The following is a 22,411-nucleotide window of genomic DNA, read 5'->3' on the forward strand; positions in this document are numbered from 1 at the left end:
GTTCAGCTACAAAGAAACCATCATTTAGAGAGTTCAGCTGCAAACAAATCACCTGTAGAGAGTTTAGCTACAAGCAAATGTCCCTGTAGAGAGATCAGCTAGAAGAAGTTACCTTGTAGATAGTTCAGCTACAAACAAATCACCCTGTAGAGAGATCAGCTAGAAGAAGTTACCTTGTAGATAGTTCAGCTACAAACAAATCTCCCTGTAGAGAGATCAGCTAGAAGAAATTACCTTGTAGAGAGTTCAGCTACAAAGAAACCACCATGTAGAGAGTTCAGCTGCAAAGAAATCACCCTGTAGAAAATTCTGCCAGAAACAAATTGCCCCCGTAGAAAGATCAGCTAGAAGAAGTTACCTTGTAGATCGTTCAGCTACAAACAAATCACCCTGCAGAGAGATCAGCTAGAAGAAGTTAACTTGTAGAGAGTTCAGCTACAAAGAAACCATCATTTAGAAAGTTCAGCTACAAACAAATCTCCCTGTAGAGAGATCAGCTAGAAGAAGTTACCTTGTAGAGAGTGAAGCTACAAACAAATCACCCTATTGAAAGATCAGCTAGAAGAAGTCACCTTGTAGAAAGTTCAGTTACAAAGAAACCACCGTGTAGAGAGTTCAGCTACAAACTAGCTACCTTGTAGAGACATCAGCTAGAAAAGTTACCTTGTAGAGAGTTCAGCTACAAAGAAACCATTCTGTAAATAGCTCAGCTGCAAACAAATCACCTGTACAGAATTCAGCTACGAACAAATCATCCTGTAGAGAGATCAGCCAGAAGAAGTTACCTTGTAGATAGTTCAGCTACAAACAAATCTCCCTGTAGAGAGATCAGTTAGAAGAAATTACCTTGTAGAGAGTTCAGCTACAAAGAAACCATTCTGTAAAGAGCTCAGCTGCAAACAAATCACCTGTAAAGAATTCAGCTACAAACAAATCACCCTGTAGAGAGATCAGCTAGAAGAAATTACCTTGTAGAGAGTTCAGCTACAAAGAAACCATCATTTAGAGAGTTCAGCTGCAAAGAAATCACCCTGTAGAAAATTCTGCCAGAAACAAATTGCTCTGTAGAAAGATCAGTTAGAAGAATTACCTTTTAGAGAGTTCAGCTACAAAGAAACCATTCTGTAAAGAGCTCAGCTGCAAACAAATCACCTGTACAGAATTCAGCTACAAACAAATCACCCTGTAGAGAGTTCAGCTCCAAACAAATCTCCCTGTAGAGAGATCAGCTAGAAGAAGTTACCTTGTAGATAGTTCAGCTACAAACAAATCACCCTGTAGAAAGATCAGTTAGAAGAAGTTACTTTGTAGAGAGTTCAGCTACAAAGAAACCATTCTGTAAAGAGCTCAGCTGCAAACAAATCACCTGTAAAGAATTCAGCTACAAACAAATCACCCTGTAGAGAGATCAGCTAGAAGAAATTACCTTGTAGATAGTTCAGCTACAAACAAATCACCCTGTAGAAAGATCAGTTAGAAGAAGTTACTTTGTAGAGAGTTCAGCTACAAAGAAACCATCATGAAGAGAGTTCAGCTGCAAACAAATCTCCCTGTAGAGAGATCAGCTAGAAGAAGTTACCTTGTAGATAGTTCAGCTACAAACAAATCACCCTGTAGAAAGATCAGTTAGAAGAAGTTACTTTGTAGAGAGTTCAGCTACAAAGAAACCATTCTGTAAAGAGCTCAGCTGCAAACAAATCACCTGTAAAGAATTCAGCTACAAACAAATCACCCTGTAGAGAGATCAGCTAGAAGAAATTACCTTGTAGATAGTTCAGCTACAAACAAATCACCCTGTAGAAAGATCAGTTAGAAGAAGTTACTTTGTAGAGAGTTCAGCTACAAATAAACCATTCTGTAAAGAGCTCAGCTGCAAACAAATCACCTATACAGAATTCAGCTACAAACAAATCACCCTGTAGAGAGATCAGCTTGAAGAAGTTACCTTGTAGATAGTTCAGCTGCAAAAAAATCTCCCTGTAGAGAGATCAGTTAGAAGAAATTACCTTGTAGAGAGTTCAGCTGCAAAGAAATCACCACTGTCCAAATTTCAAGGCAATAGCTCTTTCTAATCTGAAGTTATCAATTGTCAAAGTTGGCAAATTGGATGTGTGTGGAAGACCCCTTTTCGCAAATCCGATCACATATGTATTATATATATAATTTGTACATTTACTGATAAAATATTTAAAGTACATCTACTTCATCTATTCTTCTTCCTGTAGTAAAGAAAAAAACATAGGTTAAAAAAGTCCCAAAGCTGGCCATAGGCCGGCTTTGGGGTATACAAATACAAAAAGAAATGAAATCTAATCCAAAACAGCCAAGCTGTAAAAAAAGTGTGCGGCCCTCAGAAAGGCTATGGTGAAAAAAGATGTGAAATCCAAGGTGGCGGCCAAGAAATGGCTGTGATGGTAGGTTAATGGTAAAAATTTTAATAATGACAATTCAGGTGAATTTGGTGCCGCTTGGTCTTGGCACAAAATTCACCTGAATTGTCGTTATTAAAATTTTTACCATTAACCTACCATCACAGCCATTTCTTGGCCGCCACCTTGGATTTCACATCTTTTTTCACCATAGCCTTTCTGAGGGCCGCACACTTTTTTTACAGCTTGGCTGTTTTGGATTAGATATATATATTCTTAGGGCTTATTAGGAAAATTTTCCCGGGCCAGCCCCCAGAACCCTACAATGTTTATTCTAGGATTTCTACTTTGGGGGGTGACCAAGTGAAAGTCTGCTATATAGTTGTCCAAGTTCACAACTATGTTAAACACTTGAAATAGTTGCCAAACACTAGTTAGTCATTTAACGTTGTGTCATGAGTGTTGATTTTGATATTTGTGTTTGGGTTAAGCCAGATTGTATGATTGGGCTTTCTGAGATTAAATCTGGTGGGTATTTGTGGTGACTGTGCATGCCATTTTGAAAGCAGAAATTTTTACAAATTACACTTTCTGAGATTGAGTTTAAGGACAATTTTCAGAGTTAAGCATGCTAGTTGGAAAATACTGGGTAGACTTGGGCTCTCAGATATTGAATAGCCATCACTATATGCATGTACCCTAGCAGATGTTTAAAAATTAATTGATCTGATACTGAATCTGATAGCATTTTAAGGTTGCATTTGCAATTTTTAACCTGGGAATTTTTTTCATATTAACCACTCTGAGAATGAATCTGAGAGCATGTTTGGTGTGCCATTTTAAAAACAAGCTTAACCTATAAGTATAGTGTAGTATAGTAGTCAATCACAATTTTAGGGGGTGAGTCTGAGATTTTAGAGGGGAAAGTTCCCCCCCTAACAGCCCTAGAATAAACACTGGAACCCTATAAATAACAACTGCTTCAAATTTCACTGTCCAAGTTGGCTCAATCACTTCTCCACCGCCCAACACAACTTCATAATTATATCCTACCAGTATTAACTACTTTGAATTATTATGTGTATGCAGGGGGTTAAATATAATTTAAGTCTAACTAGGTACTGCCAATTTGCAAGTTTTTTGGTGCAGAGCTGATAAACACTGACTGTATTATTAATACTTCAGTCCATGCAAATTCTTGCTGTTAATGCATGATTTACTTCAAAATTCCTACACATGCCTATTAGTATAGGTAATCACACACATTTGAGTGCAATTAGGGAATAATTGTACGAGTAAAAGTCAAAATTGCACGAGGCGAAGCCGAGTGCAATTTTGGCTGTTACGAGTACAATTATTCCATAATTCGTGTGATTGCCTACTAATCACATAGTGACCACCCTTCATGGTTTGTAGTACACATCTATCCAGTTCTATGTGGCCATTAACTTCTACTAGGTGATTGCATCATCCTTCTTTGTATTACATCATTTGTTGTTGCACTTAAAAGGCTTCACGTGTCAGCAATTCTGATTGGCTACTCAAAACGTCTACATATGTTGCACTTGAAAGGATTCTATTTGTCAGCTTCTTTGATTGGCTGTTCATTATATCACTTTCTTGTTGCACTTAAAAGGCTTCTGTTATTCTGCTATTTTATTGGCTACTTTACAGTGCAATTACAGAAACAAGGCCATGCGATTTGGGATTAATTGCACTCCTACTATTGAGACTAATGTATGGCAAATTAAATCACTATGTGATTATTCTTAAAAATTATGTAACAGTTATATCACAGCTGCTACAAGGGATAAGTTTGCTGACTAAATTAAATATATACATGCACCCAAAACCAGAGACTAAAAAAAATGGTTTATGGCAAGTTTTTTTGTGTTTAATATAATTATTTGACCTTAATAATTAACTTTTAACATACAACTCTTTTAATGTTTGTATTGTTGTATATTTTGGGGATTCCTAATCCTACTAAAGATTCCTAATCCTACTAAACAGTACGAGACTTCTAGATTCTTAGGTGCAAGAGATGCCTGGCTTGATAGTAATGATACAGTCTGTGATTTACTTTGATGTTCAAGTGCAAATGGAAACTAACACTACGCTGGAAGATGAACATTGATGAACGCTCCAATCAATTTTGTTCGGCGCAATTGGCTTCATTATTCCTGTGAACTCAACACATATTATATGGGATGTCCAGGGCAGAAATGCTGTGATAAAGAACCTGCCCAGCTGCAGCAAAGGCTTTAGAAATAATAGATGGTGAAGCTTTTACATAATTGCAAGAGGGAAGGAAATGGTGCAGTGATCTACAATGGTGCATGATGTGGTGATGCTTTACTTATGCTTCAAGGAGAGAATGATAATGATGACACAAGTCTCATTTTTTTCCTGGAGTTGCTCCACTAGCCTTCCTTAGCTATGCCATTTCATGCGTATCCATACACTAACTGTATTGAGTTTTGAAATAACTAACTGTGCACAATAACTTTTGATTTTGTACTTTGCATTGACCATGCATATTTGACTAAACCAGGCTTCCACACTTATCCAATTCTTTGACTTTTTAAACACTTGTAACTTGACCACTCAATATGATAGTGACCAACACTTTAAAGTCATAAATATGGATGTTTGTGGAAGCCTGATTTAGTCAAATCTGGTCACATATAATAATACAGTAGTTGAAATAATGTACCTGTATGCATTGTAATTGTTTTCCAGTAACATCAGTAATATATTAGTTCAATCTTAAAAAATATCCATTGTCATTACACCACGCACACTGCGCCTGTACTAGTCTTTAGAAGGAATTACAGGATATGTATATACCTAGGTGGCCAAATGCCCTTTTAGCCTGGTAGATTTTTGTCAGTACATACAGCTAAACTATTTGGGTCCATAACATGTACATAATACAATTGCCACCTGAAAATGGATGGCTTCATAACAAAGACAAGCCATACATTTATGTAGTGTGGGTAGGAAGTCAATAAGTACATACATATGTACGATATAACAAGCTGGTTTATTAAACAACAAAAGCATTATGGAAATCTAACATCTATAGCTTTAAGAGAGCTCGAGAGGGAAATTGCTACCTTGCTGAGCAAGTTATCCCAAATTAAGTAAAAGCCAGACTGGAATCATCATACAAAATCTGACACAGAACTTTTTCAGTGTATGTATTGAATTTGATTTTTGTTGGAAATCAAGACTCATGATCAGCAATTACCAGCAGACATTAAAATTCACTTAGGTTTATTAAACAGCAGAGACATCGTTACGTTTCTTTCAGACCACATGCAGTTATACTTTGCATTGCATGTGATCTCCAGCTACTAAACTGTACAAGCCAGGAAGTAGATGTAGTCTACATGATCTCACTGATAGTCATGATCATGTGTATAATATACTTAGGTAATAATACCAATAATCACATAGCTAGTAATTATAATAATGTGTCTATGTCTGTTGATAACCAAATATTTTTATCATTATTACACAGTGCTACAAACATTGCTAAACATTTGCAACCTGGATCCTTCTTACTATAATGCCTAGCCTTTGTGTGGTTCTCATTTAACAATATACAGTAGCAATTGTAACAAAACAAAATAATGTGACTGAATATTGAAAAAATCAATCATAAGGATGCATTGTTGATTCACAGAAAAACATATTTTAAAGTATTGTAACTCACCAATCCTGAAAACTAAACATATGGAATTTTCACTAAATTAAAGATGGATATATTCATGACCTTTAAGAGTAACTGCATGGTGGGCAAGGTGGCTAATGCTTGTAGAGTTCCCCATCATTTAGGTATTTTATTCACCTGTATTGCTGCTACTGTATCACGACTCCTCAAAAGACAGACTTCAAAAAGGACAAGAATAGCAATTAGCCACAAAACAGTCTGTCAGAGGAAGCTCGTAGGCTGAAACCATACAAAACAGATATATAGTGCACACATTCAGCTCCTTATGTTTATGTCCAGAGTGTTTGAACCCTCTCCAGCACATCCCTGCATGGTATTCCCAGAGCTGTTGTGGATGTACAGGCTGCCAGAAATCTATCTAGCTATACAAAAAGCAAATCCAACGAGTTGAGGGCAAGAAATTACAATTGTTAGCTTGATTGTGCAGTAACTTTATGCTGGTGTTTCAGGTGTATTTCATTTTAGGGTTTTGTACATTATGATTGATTTTGAATATCTACAGTATACGTGTACCATTCAAGTGTCAACATAGAGTATGCTGAGGCAAATGTGGCTGTTCTGTTTACATACATGGTACAACCAATAGTGTCAACTAGGGTGTAATATCAAGACACACGGTAGTGTGTCGTGCGGCCCAAGAAGCCGGCGCGCAACCCCGTGAGTATATTGACAGGAAGAAAGAAAACGCAATTTTCGCACCTCCGTAGCTCTGTGCTGCCTTGATGAAACAAGACAAATTTTGCTGTGCACATTCCCTCCAACTTCAGTACTCCACATTCCAAATTTGAGCGAAATCGCTTCAGGCATTCCCGAGATATGCGACTTCAAAAATTGGCTTAGTTTCTTCGTTTTTTTCTTCTTATTTTTCTTCCTCTTTTCGCACACTTACAAAAACTGCTATAAAACGCGAACGCGTTATCCTGTTGCCTTGAAATTTGGCACACAGAAGCGGGGTATAAAGGCGCATCTTGGTACCAACTTTGGCAGGAATACCATAAACAGACAAAGAGTTATGAGCGATTATGCACGAAAAATAACACCAATATGTTGTCACGCCTACAGGGTAAACCGCGTATGGGAAGAAGCTGAAAATCGGTGGGTGAATAGGTTAACTATTGAACCTCAAACCTTTTGTGGTTTGAAAGAAATCGAGCTAAAAACCAGGAAGATACAGCGAAACAATCAACAGTGTGTAACAATTACGCAATCGAGATTAGCTAATTTTTTATTATTATTATTATTATTATTATGCTTGCCACGCCTACCAGATAAACCACTTGGGGTAATGCTTTGAAAATCGCTGTACAGATGGAGTTATCATCTTAGAAAGGCTCTTCAATGGTGTAGAAGAATCAGACTTAAAGCCACGGAGTTATAACACGAAATCCAACTTGGTGTAGCAAGTGCGAGATCGAGATACTCTAATAGAGCAGTCATCCTAATAGAGCAGTCACCCTGAACAGAATTCAAGAGATCAGTTAGAAATAAGTAACCTGTATAGAGATCAGCTACAAACAAATCACCCTGTAGAGAGTTCAGCTACAAACAATTCACCCTGTTCAGACATCAGTTAGAAGAAGTTTTCTTGTAGAGAGTTCAGTTACAAACAAATCACCCTGTTGAAAGATCAGCTAGAAGATGTCACCTTGTAGATAGTTCAGTTACAAAGAAACCACCATGTAGAGAATTCAGCTACAAACTAGTGACCCTGTAGATACATCAGCTAGAAGAAGTTACCTTGTAGATCGTTCAGCTACAAAGAAACCATTCTGTAAAGAGCTCAGCTGCAAACAAATCACCTATACAGAATTCAGCTACAAACAAATCACCCTGTAGAGAGATCAGCTAGAAGAAGTTACCTTGTAGATAGTTCAGCTACAAACAAATCATCCTGTAGAGAGATCAACTAGAAGAAGTTACCTTGTAGATAGTTCAGCTACAAACAATTCACCCTGTACAGAGCTCAGTTAAAAGAGGTTTCCTTGTAGAGAGTTCAGCTACAGACAAATCACCCTGTAGAGAGATCAGTTAGAAGAAGTTACCTTGTAGATCGTTCAGCTACAAACAATTCACCCTGTAAAGAGATCAGCTAGAAGAAGTTACCTTGTAGAGAGTTCAGCTACAAAGAAACCATCATGTAGAGAATTCAGCCGCAAACAAATCACGTGTAGAGTTCAGCTACAAACAAATCTCCCTGTAGAGAGATCAGCTAGAAGAAGTTTCCTTGTAGAGAGTTCTGCTACAAACAAATCACCCTGTAGAAAGATCAGCTAGAAGAAATCGCCTTGTAGAGAGTTCAGCTTCAAAGAAACAATCATGTGAGAGTTCAGGTACAAACAAATTGTCCTGTAGAGAGATCAGCTACAAAGAAACCATCATGTAGATAGTTCAGGTACAAACAAATCACCCTGTAGAAAGATCAGCTATAGAAGAAATCACCTTGTAGAGAGTTCAGCTACAAAGAAACTATCATGTAGAGAGTTCAACTACAAACAAATCACCCTGTAGAAAGATCAGCTATAGAAGGAATCACCTTGTAGAGAGTTCAGCTACAAAGAAACCATCATGTAGAGAGTTCAGCTACAAACAAATCGGCCTGTAGAGAGATCAGCTAGAAGAAATTACCTTGTAGAGAGTTCAGCTACAAAGAAACCATCATGTAGAGAGTTCAGCTGCAAACAAATCACCTGTAGAGAGTTAAGCTACAAACAAATCTCCCTGTAGAGAGATCAGCTAGAAGAAGTCACCTTGCAGGGAGTTCAGTTACAAAGAAATAAATCATGTAGATAGTTCAGCTGAAAACAAATCACCTGTAGAGAGTTCAGCTAGAAACAAGTCATCCTGTAGAAAGATCAGCTAGAAACAAGTCACCTTGTAGAGAGTTCAGCTAGAAGAAGTCACATTGTAGAGCTACAAAGAAACTACCATGTAGAGTTCAGCTGCAAACAAATCACCCTGTAGAGAACTCAGCTACAAACAAATCGCCCTGTAGAAAGATTAGCTAGAAGAAGTTACCTTATAGGGAATTCAGCTATGAACAGATCACCCTGTAGAGAGTTCAGCTACAAACAAATCACCCTGTAGAGAGTTCAGTTACAAAGAAACCACCATGTAGAGAGTTCAGCTGCAACAAAAATCAAACACTCTGTTGAGAGTTCAGCTAGAAGAAGTCACCTTGTAGAGAGTTAAGGTGCAAATAAATCACCCTGTAGAGAATTCAGCTACAAACAAATCACCCTGTAGAAAGATCAGCTAGAAGAAGTTACCTTGTAGAGAGTTCAGCTACAAAGAAACCAACATGTAGAGAGTTCAGCTGCAAACAAATCACCTGTAGAGAGTTCAGCTAGAAACAAGTCACCCTGTAGAGAGATCAGCTAAAAACAAGTCACCCTGTAGAGAGTTCAGCCAGAAGAAGTCACATTGTAGAGAGTTCAGCTACAAAGAAACTACCACGTAGAGAGTTCAGCTGCAAACAAATCATCCTGTAGAGAGTTCAGCTAGAAGAAGTCGCTTTTTAGAGAATTCAGCTACAAAGCAACCACCATGTAAAGAGTTCAGCTGCAAAAAACTCAATCACCTTGTAGAAAGATCGGCTAGAAGAAGTTACCTTGTAGAGAGTTCAGCTACAAAGAAACCACCATGTAGAGAGTTCAGCTGCAAACAAATCACCTGTAGAGAGTTCAGCTAGAAACAAGTCACCCTGTAGAGAGTTCAGCTAGAAGAAGTCACATTGTAGAGAGTTCAGCTACAATGAAACTCCCATGTAGAGAGTTCAGCTGCAAACAAATCACCCTGTAGAGAACTCAGCTACAAACAAATATGCAGTGTAAAAAGATCAGCTAGAAGAAGTTACCTTGTAGAGAGTTCAGCTACAACGAAACCACCATGTAGAGAGTTCAGCTACAAACAAATCACCTGTAGAGAGTTCAGCTAGAAACAAGTCACCCTGTAGAGAGATCAGCTAGAAACAAGTCACCTTGTAAAGAGTTCAGCTAGAAGAAGTCACATTGTAGAGAGTTCAGCTACAAAGAAACCACCATTTAGAGAGTTCAGCTGCAAACAAATCACCCAGTAGAAAGTTCAGCTATGAACAGATCACCCTGTTGAGAGTTCAGTTAGAAACAAGGAATCCTGTAGAGAGATCACCTAGAAGTATCGCCTTGTAGAGAGTTCAGCTACAAACAAATCACCTGTAGAGAGTTCAGCTACAAACAAATCACCCTGTAGAGAGATCAGCTAGAAGAAGTCACCTTGTAGAGAGTTCAGCTATAAAGAAACCACCATGTAGAGAATTCAGCTGCAAACAAACACCCTGTAGAGAACTCAGCTACAAACAAATTGCCCTGTAGAAAGATCAGCTAGAAGAAGTTACCTTGTAGGGATTTCAGCTACAAACAAATCACCCTGTAGAGAGTTCAGCTACAAAGAAACCATTCTGTAAAGAGCTCAGCTGCAAACAAATCACTTGTACAGAATTCAGCTACAAACAAATCACCCTGTAGAGAGATCAGCTAGAAGAAATTACCTTGTAGATAGTTCAGCTACAAACAAATCACCCTGTAGAAAGATCAGTTAGAAGAAGTTACCTTGTAGAGAGTTCAGCTACAAAGAAACCACCATGTAGAGAGTTCAGCTGCAAAGAAATCACCCTTTAGAAATTCTGCCAGAAACAAATTGCCCTGTAGAAAGATCAGTTAGAAGAAGTTACCTTTTAGAGAGTTCAGCTACAAAGAAACCATTCTGTAAAGAGCTCAGCTGCAAACAAATCACCTATACAGAATTCAGCTACAAACACATCACCCTGTAGAGAGATCAGCTAGAAGAAGTTACCTTGTAGATTGTTCTGCTACAAACAATTCACCCTGTAGAGAGAGCAATTAGAAGAAGTCACCTTGTAGAGTGTTCAGTTACAAAGAAACCACCATGGAGATTTCTGTAATCAATATATGTGACCGGATTTGCGAAAAGGGGTCTTCCACACACATCCAATTCCATAAATGTAGGAGACCATAACTCAGTGTTCAAGTAACATATTAACCTTTCACCATGTATTCAGCTATAGTGGTGATCACCACTTTCTAAATTTCAAGGCAATAGCTCTTTCCAATCTGAAGTTATCAATTGTCAAAGTTGGCAAATTGGATGTGTGTGGAAGACCCCTTTTCGCAAATCCGGTCACATATGTATTATACAGCATATATAATTTGTACATTTACTGATAAAATATTTAAAGTACATCTACTTCATCTTTTCTTCTTCCTGTAGTAAAGAAAAAAACATAGGTTAAAAAAGTCCCAAAGCTGGCCATAGGCCGGCTTTGGGGTATACAAATACAAAAAGAAATGAAATCTAATCCAAAACAGCCAAGCTGTAAAAAAAGTGTGCGGCCCTCAGAAAGGCTATGGTGAAAAAAGATGTGAAATCCAAGGTGGCGGCCAAGAAATGGCTGTGATGGTAGGTTAATGGTAAAAATTTTAATAATGACAATTTAGGTAAATTTTGTGAAGCGGCACAAAAATTCACCTGAATTGTCGTTATTAAAATTTTTACCATTAACCTACCATCACAGCCATTTCTTGGCCGCCACCTTGGATTTCACATCTTTTTTCACCATAGTCTTTCTGAGGGCCGCACACTTTTTTTACAGCTTGGCTGTTTTGGATTAGATTATTATATCATTAATAATTTAGATTTTTGTCTCATACAATAGTCATTTCTTGCACGGCTCTTGCACTTCCTTCCTTAACAGGTGTAAATGTTTCCAAATCTATTATAGGTATTCTAGTGGATGACACCAGTTTGAAGAGAAGTGCTGTGAGGGGTTTAGCATTCTCAAAGATGACAATAAGACAAAAAGACAGCGTGAAGGTAAATGTAGCGTGCTCTATCAATTTGTTCACTTCATCAATAAAATATTCTAACTAAATAACATTAACACACAAGCAAGGTTTATACTTTCTTTCCCTGCTATGTTAGCATTATGCTTATTATATGCTGAAGATTATGGATTCTTATCATGGGACAAGTGAGAATGGACTACAACCAAACCACCCAGGGCCGTAGGCAGACCTTTAGGTTGGTAGGTTCTTTTGAAGAAAAAGTGGACCTTTTAGTGTGATGCTGAGGTGTGCGAAGCGCACAAAACTAGTGGGGTCTGGGGGCATGCTCCCCCAGGAAATTAAAAAAAAATTCATGCTGAAAGACTGAATTTGAGCCACTAAAATAGCACAATTATTTACTAATTCTGCACCATAATTATGCATATGGTGTGATATGGTGTGCGAAGCACACCCAGCATGCGAAGCATGCTAAAACTAGGGGGGTCTGGGGGCATGCCCCCCCAGGAAATTTTTTAAGGAATACATGCTAAAAGACTGAATTTGGTGACATTTCAGCCACTAAAATAGCACGATTTTTACTGATGTGTCAATTTTGTACCATATGCATTGCAACAAGGGACTATGTAGTTATACACATAATAATATTATCATGATAGAGAATTTGTACACTATAAAAGTGTTAATTGTTATCGCTATTAAACTGTAAGTGGTTTAAAAAAATGTTACAAGTGCCAAATCATAATAATAATTATGTGAATTTCAGGGCAGTGAATCCAGCTCGAGTCTACGTGGATGTTGTGTGGCAAAAGTATCTACTACACTGTCAAGATCTATTGGAGTGTCATAGTGTATATGCATTAATGCCAAATGGGAGAGCCGATCTTTTCCCATTGATGCCCTTAGAAAATTATTTAAACGCCTCAATCCACTTGCACTCCTCTCACATTCGCAGGATGTTACTGGAATGGTACAAGCAATCTGTAAAAGTACAAATATGTTGGGAAACATATCCTTGTCACACTCCTTTAGTGCTTCTCCAGCTGATGATGGTCTTTCTCTGGTTTTCTTACCAGTATAGCGATTTTTCCAACGCTTAAGTTCCATTTGGAATAGTTCTGGGGATGGAAGATCTGCACTGTATTTGGAAACAGCTGTTTCAAGGTTAATATTCTTTCTGCAAATAATAGATGGCACAAGCCCTAACAGCATAATAGCAGTAACAGATGAATCACAGAACTGCTGGTCCAAGAAAGAAATTATGTGGTCCAGCAGTGGTATTGCTACATTCCTTTGAAAGTATTCACAAGGATTATCTGCTGCAGCATTGCTACGATGCTTCTGCCTAGAGGCAATGCGTGGCATTTGAATGGTGCAATCTACTTTTTCTGCAACTCTTTTGCTGTGTTCAAATATCTTAGCAAACCCAGAGTCAACATTTTTCCGCTCAAGGCTGTAAGTTTTGGTAATCTCTGTAATTTCTTCATGAGCTTCAATAATATCAAGTGTACGTTTCTGTAGCTTTACTGTGATACCAGCTAAGTGTGAGAGATATTGGTAAGTTGTAAGAAAGACTACAATAAATTCAAAGCTGATGATTCCTGCTAGCAGTTGTTGTGCATCACTACGGCTTGTTGTACCCCAATCTGAATAGGTGGTGCCATACTTTTCCATGTGCCGTTTGTAGCCGATCAGCTCCAAAGCCTCAGTAATGAACACATATGCCTGATAGAAGTGTTGATAAGCACTCTGCCGTTCTGCCCATCTGGTCCTGCAAACATCCAACAAGGGTTTTCTTCTTGTCTCATCAACCACATTTTGCCTTATAATGAGTTCTAAAACACCCATTCGCTTTGGACTGTACAGAAAAAACTTACTGCAGCTTTGCATCCGATCAAGAACATTGCGTACTTGTGGTAATTTACAACTTTTGCTGATAACTAAATTAAGACAATGGCCATTACAATGTACATACGTAGCTAATGGGGCTGCCTGCTTAATACGTGCTTGGACACCTACCGAATCTGAAGCCATGTTGCTAGCACCATCATACCCCTGACCACGCATGTTTGATGCTGGAATTTGGTTCTTACTTAAGAAGCCTAATATGACAGCAGAAATTGCCTCACCTGTTATTCTTACTAAGGGCAGAAATGCCAAAAATTCTTCCCTGATTGTATTCTGCTTATGATCAAAAAATCTGACACATAAAGCTAGGTACTCCACATTGTGGGATGTTACCTCATCTGCCAGAATAGCATAAAATGGAGATGCATTGACATCATCTACTATGCCTTGGAATATTTGCTCACCTATAACCTCAATCAAATCATTCTGACTTTGAGGAGAGATGTATGTTGCATTTCTCATTGCAGGAGTTTCCAGATGTTTCCTTAATATATCATCATTTGTAGCTAGCAATTTTAGTAGAGCAAGAAAATTTCCTGGATTACCTGGTGTTTCAGGTTTCTCTGCATCTCCTCGCAAGGCTATGCACTGTTTGCCACAAAACAGCACAGCGCTAGCCAAAGATTTCAGAATGCTACGGTTGCGTTCGATATTTGCAGCTTTGCGAGCATCTACCTGAGATGTGATGGAGACATCCGGATGCTCAACATTATATTTGAAGCTATCAGCCAGTTCCATGCACTTTTGATGATACAAAGAATTTTCATGCTCCTTAGCCTTTTCACTTTTTTTGTTCCATGCATGGAATGGCTTGTTAACAAAGCTTCCTTTGGACAAATCAGTGCAGAAAATGGCACATATGATGCAGAATACTCCATCAACCTGCTCACTGTACACCATCCAAGGATGCAGTGAAAGCCATGCAGGTTTGAAACTGCGATTGCAACCACCAACATGCTGTGTTGGAAATGCATGGTCCTTGTGTGGAATTTTATGGTTTGTAAGCAATTCATACTTTTCAGCCACCGTCAGCGAGTGCACTGCAGCAGAAAAATCAGCAGGTGACGTAGCCTTAGAATAGATTATGCCAATGTCCATTTGGACAAGGCTTGGTGTTTTGCTAGGTTGTGGCACATCAGTTGCTTTCACCATTTGAGACTCAGAAGCTGATGATGATGCAGGGGTAAGTAGTGATGGTGGAGTATGGCTACTGGTAATATCTTCAACCGGATTTAAAATGACTTCCGTTCCTATAATAGATTAGAAGAATGATTTATTGTGAGCCATCAGTTTCATACTACGTATTACGTACTCATACTATACATTACACTGTATTTCTACTATACATGGTATACTGAGTTGATAATTTAATGACAATTAAAATTATTAGCACAATCTATTGTTTATATGTTGTGCATTGAATTACAGCATCCTGGAGTAATCAGTAACTGACAGTCTGTTGTATAGTAGATAACTGACAGGCACAAGCCACGCCACGTTTGCATGAGCACAGTAGAATCATTTTACACTCAAAACCGGGTAATTTAATACTTGCATTTACGAGAATTAGAATGTTTATCTACTATCTATTCACTATAGCAAGCTAACTATATAGCTAGCTAGCTATATTACCAGAAGGTAAGGAGGGAGTAGAGCTGGTCAAAACATCTTCAGCGGAATCGTCGTCAGAATTACTATCAATTGCAATCACCTCTTCTTCAAATACCTTGCTCTTCTTCGCAAAAAGTTTATCTAGTCGCTGACAGGAAGAAGCTGACCGCTTCCTCTCACGCTCTTTCTGTTTCGCGCGTCCCATCACCGTTGTTTACATAAGGTGTTAAATCACGTGTATAATGTAAAACCACAATCGATTGTTATCAGCTTTAGCGATTTGGGGACTTTAAGGAATCGATTCCAGTTTGCTGTAGACTTATATGGACTTGGAATTGTGGACCTTTTTACTGAAATTGTGGACCTTTTTCCCAAGAGGGCGGTTCGTCCGAACCTACCGAACCCCCCTTGGCTACGGGCCTGCCACCCTGTAGAGATATCAGCAAGAAACAAGTTACAGAGATCAGCTAGAAGAAGTCACCTTGTAGAGAGTTCACCTACAAATAAACCACCATGTAGAGAGTTCAACTACAAAGGAACCATCCTGTACAGAGTTCAGTTAGAAACAAGTCACCCTATAGAGGGATCTGCTAAAGTTTAGCCACATGCATGCTTGCATGATTTGTATAGCTGTTGCAATAACCTTTCAAAGACAGTTATTTATTACCCAATTATTATCAAGCATGGGGCAAGTGCATGCCTTAAGCACTTGCTTACTAGTTAAGCACAAAATTAATGCTTAAATATATATATATATATAAGGGAGACTTTATAAGATAAAGGCTGGTAGCCTTTGTGCTGTTTTGCATAAAGGGCTAAGTACCAGCACAAGCACTTCAAAACAAATGCTTAAAGTGCTTACCCTATGCCCAATTATTATCGTGTATAAGTTGAACTGGTATTGAGTTTACAATGACACGGTTATGGTTTGCTATGCTTCACTAAATTATCCAGCTTATCTGGCACACATTAGTGTATGCATGCTCATCACATTACAAATCTAACATTAAGCATAGAGCATATGCACCTGCAGTATACAAGTCAGTAGCCTTTTATAAGTACCTGTAATTGAAAATTACTTCAAGCATTATAATTGTGAAAAAGTACAATCAATAATTTGTGCATGCTATAGATAATTACAAGTTGTGGATACAAGAAATGGCATGCTTCTGTTCCAGTATTCAATCAAATGACCAATCCCACATTGTAAAAAGGTCTAAGTTATGCTTTATCGTCAAATCACGCAGCTCTTCACTAAAGAGCTTTCTTTTTATCAAACGGTAGCTACCACACAAAAACAATTTCCTATGAGAATAATTTTTCTCTAGCGTAGACTTGAAATCTTTTGGATTAAATGATATACGCCACACAGCACCAGATGGTATATGAACATGGCAAGTTATCAGGTGAGGAGAGTTTTCTATTAGAGTAGCAATACCATTCTGGGAAACAAAATGTACACTCAAAATTACATGTACCAGTTGACCGTGAGCAGATATACTGTCCATAAAACCATCAGGAAGAGCTAACTGATCTGATAATATACACAACTGTTCCAAGTGGCAATTCGCTAAAGACCAAGAACAAGATAAATCATCACCAGTATACTGCAAGTATCTCAGCCTCTCACATACATCAACAATGTCAATATATTTTGTTATGCAATGGATCAGTGATGGAAAGTTAGACAGCAACAATGGTTCCTTATTTTCAAAGCACATGGTACAATTATTGCAACAGTATGATTCTAATGCTTTCATCTTTAAACATTTTTGGTGAAAGGTCCACCTAGTTTGGTCATCTCCTTCAACACATTGCAAACAACATAATTCAATGGCTAGATAGGTCAGCTGCAAATCAACTAAAATTTCCCACAGTTGTATACAACTCTCCACTTCGTCAACCGAGATGAATAATATGTTTAGACCTTCTAGTCTTTGACAACAAGTAGCGATTGTACGTAAGCCTTGCAGGCATTTCAAACATTCAACATTACCCATTAAACTAAGTTCTTGCAAGTTGGGACAAGCAACAGCTAGTTGCTCTAGATGGCCTGAGTAAACGTTATGACAATTTGCGGTACAAAAATGTGTCAAAAACTCAATATTCACAATTCCAGTGTTTGATGGGCCACGCAGGACATTATCATGGCTCTGTATCATCACTGCCTTGTATAGTACATGACCATCTCTAACTGTACGGTCACTTAACAATAAACGATCTTTATCCAGTCCTAACAACCCATACATGCTAGCATTTATACATGAAACAAAGCCGTTTTGTCCTCCAAACTGTAATTGGAATTTGGGAAGTGTAGGAACAGAACCAATGGCAATCTTGAAATAAGTATACACCTTTAGATGGCCGGTGTAACCAACGAGTAAGGCAAGGTTGGAAGTTAACCACTGTTCAAGTACATCAAACACTTGTGTAACAGCAGTGGTAACAAGGTTTAATGTTGGTGGAACTGACTTTAATCTTGCCCACTCACTCAGCAACAAATACACTGCACCATAAAGTGATGAATCAGTCACTTGCACTCTGATAGTAATTTCTTTGAGATTAGCACCAACTGATAGCAGATGCTTAATGTCATTTTTTGATGTCCACAAAACATCTAGATATTCTAGTTTTTTCAAAGACTTCACAACTATCCTTAGTTGGTTACGGTTTAGTTTAGCTGATGGCAAACTAAGTTGTACGAGGTGACAACAATGCTGCAGGATTTTGAGAGGCACCACGTGATCTGGAAAAGATAATCTCTTCACATGTTCTCCACGGGACTTCAATGCACTATCAACAGAACGCTTCTCACGAATATCAAAATATGGCCAGGAAAAGTCCCTCCACAACGATGGGGTTTCCACTGCTGATCGTAGTCGCTGTGAAACATAACGTAATTTCACTCTGTCACGTGTGGTTGTAACAAATGAGATTATATACACTAGTAACTCTATCGGAAGAACCATCAAAGTATACAAGGGTTCTCTTAACAATTTGGAAGGTGTATCATGGACACTTTGCTCCATTTCCGAATTTCACATCGCGCAGGAGTTAATCGATTGGAAAATAATAAGCACCTGGCGCTTCCAGTCATGTCAGTTCGCCGTCAAAAGCGAGCAAGATGTAGATGTCAATCCCCAGTAGATGCCGGGGGGGGGGGGGGGGGGGGGAGGCTTGACGTTGATAGGTGTATTTTCACTGAACCAAAAATTTGCTTGCTAGCTAAATCCCTTGATCCTCCCCTCCAGAAACCCCTCTTTTGAGGTGGCGACATAGTGGGATTTTCACAAATATCTTAGCTCCAGTACTGGGGAATTTGACACTAGACTTTGTCAAAGCACTTGTTAGACCTCACTTAGAATATGCTTGACTGTGCAGTATGGTCTCCATAGCTACACTACCCATGATATTGGTTTACTGGAGTCAGTGCAACATAGAGCTGCTCGCTGGATCAAAAGTTTTTGGAATTCGTCTGCTAATAAATGTTCCAAATCTCCTATTGTTTGTGTAAATGAAATGGGGTGGCCTTCACTCAAAATGTGTTGAATCTACCTATTTTGACTCTCCATCTTTCATAAGAGAACAGCCATTGATTTTCCAAATATTTTCATATTAACAGGTTAACTACCAGGTCACATTCCTTGACTTTGAACCTAGTGTCATCTACCTCAAGGCACTCCTTTTTGTGGCTGTACCACTGTTATGGAACTCCATAGTCCATACCTTGTGGTTTTGTCTCAGCCGACTGCAGGCAGTTTTAAGCATATAAGCTTAAGCATCTTCTTTTTTGTAATTAGGTATTTTGTTTCTTAGTTAATTTTTGTTTTGTACTTGTCTGTGTCTATCTGTATGTGTGTATGTATATTCTGTGTTGGGGACCACCTTGTACAGGCTTTTGTGCTACCCTTCTTTGGAGAAATTGATAATAATAATAATAAATCCCCTGTATTCCTCGCCCTACCAGGGGGGTGGTCGGGGGAATACTGAAGAGGTGCAAAAGTATTATGATGGAATTTATGGCTGCCAGAGGCCATTCCAATAAAATTTTCAGTTCATTGTTTCCCATAAAATCAGAATGTTGAACCATACAGGCGTGCAATTAGCTAAATGATTGCAGAACTGATTTGTTAGTGTGGAGCAACAAAAGTTTTGAATGATACACTAAATTTGATATGGTGCAGTGACCTCAGAAAAACTTTCCAGAAACTCATCAAGTTTTTCCAAATAGGGGTGGAGGTTTTCTGTGGCCGACTCCAACGGAACCACTCCTATGGGTGTTGTGATTTACCATGTAGTTGATAAGGTTTATAAGCATCTTTTCGAGTTAGGCTACCTCCAGGCATGATAGCAATTCATAAATATCATATGAAACTGAATGATGCATGCATGTGCTATGTATAGTGTTTATTCAATAGGTTCCTTTCAAATTAGTTGGTATTATGTTTCATGCTTACTGCATGGAGAATTATTTTTATTTTCAATTTTACTGTCGATTCATAAAACACTATGAAAAGTTTCTGTTGATAAAATTTATAGCGTTAGTTACTCAAGGAGTGACAACATGGACTAAAAATCAAACAGTGCTCTGTAAATGGCAATGCTCTGCTATAGCTACTGTATACAGTAGTTGATAGCCATGTCAACATCACAGCATGATTGTGTGATTTACAATTGTATGGACAGTCAAGAGGATATATGTGACCGCATTTGCAAAAAGGTACCTTTTTTACACTCAGAATTTGAACTTTACAGCCTCATAACTTTTTAATCATTACATATAATCATTTGAAATTTTCCATGAGTGTAGCTACAGTATCTGATTGGATTTTGATGCAAAGAGCAACTTAATCAGTATAAGAAGTTAACAGTTATGACATTTTGTTTGCTGGTACGTAAAATGTGTGGAAAAGGTACCTTTTCGCAAATCCTGTCACATATAGTGGATAAAAGTATAACGCCAAACTGAATGCTAATTATGTCCAGCCATCTAAATTTACAGACCACCAGCTAGTGATCAAGTCAAAAACTTTTGTCTCTATGTACGGTGGTAACTAGTAAAGTAGCTGTTACAAAAATTTTATCTAAGTGTGTCCCTCTAGTTATGAATAGTTCTGATAGTGCAGAGAAGTCAGTTGTCATATAAAGGCCATACTGACCACTGATGGACTGGCTAATATGAACTCTCGCTAATAGAGTATACAGCATTTTACTTTTAGTAGCTTTAGAATTTACCAGATTGGATACACACTTACTTGTGATAGCAGATATATTTACTTTAAACAGACCAGGTGTCCTAGACACCTTCAGCACTTGTGCTGTAAAGTCTTTTAAAATACTAATAAAAAGATAGAGCATTAATTAACCTTTCAGCAATATCAGACAAACTCATTCACATTATAAAACTGTAATATTAATAATGGCATTGCAGAAAATTTAAAATTCCCATTTGACATTAATAATCTAAAATGCTTTGATGTATCATACAATCCCATGGAAATTTCATTTACTGGAATCTCTATTAAAAGAATTCATACATTAAAGCTTCAAGATTGCTGTGTTCTTAAACATACAGTGTATCAATTAACAAGGCTTTGTGCATTCCCTATGTTTCGTGCTTCTAGGACAGAGTTTGTAATATTCAGTCACTTAAATACCTTCTATATAGCCATGAGGCTACAATGCTCATAACATTGAGAATGATGTTTTTAAGTTTTTAAGCAGTGCTCAAAAATGACCTATTATGCAGAAATGCCCATTATCTCAAATTATACCACCATCAATGTCAGATTGTTATACTAGCCCATTTACATGTTTTGATGCTTCAGTATAGAGTATTCTATTTTGTATAATTATTACATTAATGCTTTTTAGTATAATTGCATGGTGGCTCTGTTAGTATTTCTGACTGCTCTATTTTAAGTATCTAATGGAATTGTGCAGATTTTGGTACTGTTATAGATTTACTTATGATTCCAAATTCCCAAACATACCTGAAAGTATGCTGGCATAATCGTCACATCATTGATAACTTCAGTTTGTGCCATAACAGTTTTAGTTAGTTGGCCCCAAATTTAATATGCTCTAAAATTTACCAGAACCAAGGATATTATGTAAATCAAACCAGAACTCAATACTGTAAGACCATGATGATATAGTTATGGTCTTTTAAATAATTAATCCCATAACTTTTGTACTCCATGATGTATAACTCATGACACATCAAAGTACACTCACCACATTGCAATCCTGAATAACATTATACGTAATACCTACAGGGGCATAGCCAGGATTTTTTGAAGAAGGGTTCCAACAACAGTATTGAGTTACCAGAAGCTGGGGGCGCAGCCCCCAGCCGCTGAGAGACTTTCCATATTTTAATAAATCAAAACTCAGCAAATTACTATATTTTATGCAAAAAAGCTGGAGTACATTAATTATAATGCATACAAGTGCCCCTGGGGTGAAGCTCAAGTAGTACTAGGTAAAGCTATAATACCATGTGCATGGAAACAGACATAACTGTAAGCTTAGAGACACATATAGATAATTGCCCCACTAAAGTATAGGATTGGAACCAAGAATCGACTGATACAAATAGAATGACTTACAATCAAAACATTATAACTACAAACATGCATAGCATGGATTCCGACATTCTGCATGCCCAAGTGATGGAGTTCTATATCTTTTAACCAAAGTGTAAATAAAGGTCATGCTCAGTTTTGCATTCAATAGAATGTCTTAGAAACTCCGAAAATGAAGTCCTTTAAAATGGATATTACAGTTAGAGTATAGGTGACTGTTCTATTAGAGTATTTACCTGACTGCTCTATTAGAGTATATCGATCTTTTCAAAAAGTTTCCAAGAGGGCCCAGTAAATCCTTCCAGTGCAAGCTTTATCAATTGTTGTGCTGTGACATACACTATTACTCACTCATTTTGT

The 22,411-nt window shown here is 37.9% G+C and overlaps 1 protein-coding gene across 1 annotated transcript; it reads right to left on the bottom strand.

Annotated features, from left to right (window-relative positions):
- Positions 1–12,176: 12,176 nt before the first annotated feature.
- On the bottom strand, positions 12,177–15,882 carry LOC136246860 (52 kDa repressor of the inhibitor of the protein kinase-like). Its single transcript, XM_066038457.1, has one exon. The coding sequence runs from the start codon at positions 15,003–15,005 to the stop codon at positions 12,708–12,710; it is 2,298 nt and encodes a 765-aa protein (XP_065894529.1). The 5' UTR covers positions 15,006–15,882; the 3' UTR covers positions 12,177–12,707.
- Between the last annotated feature and the right edge of the window lie 6,529 nt (positions 15,883–22,411).

Source organism: Dysidea avara, chromosome 2, assembly GCF_963678975.1.
Source record: "Dysidea avara chromosome 2, odDysAvar1.4, whole genome shotgun sequence".
NCBI lineage: Eukaryota > Metazoa > Porifera > Demospongiae > Dictyoceratida > Dysideidae > Dysidea > Dysidea avara.

Excerpts from the sequence above, each read along its gene's own strand:
- LOC136246860 (XM_066038457.1), bottom strand. The coding sequence starts at position 15,005 with ATGGTGAAAGCAACTGATGTGCCACAACCTAGCAAAACACCAAGCCTT.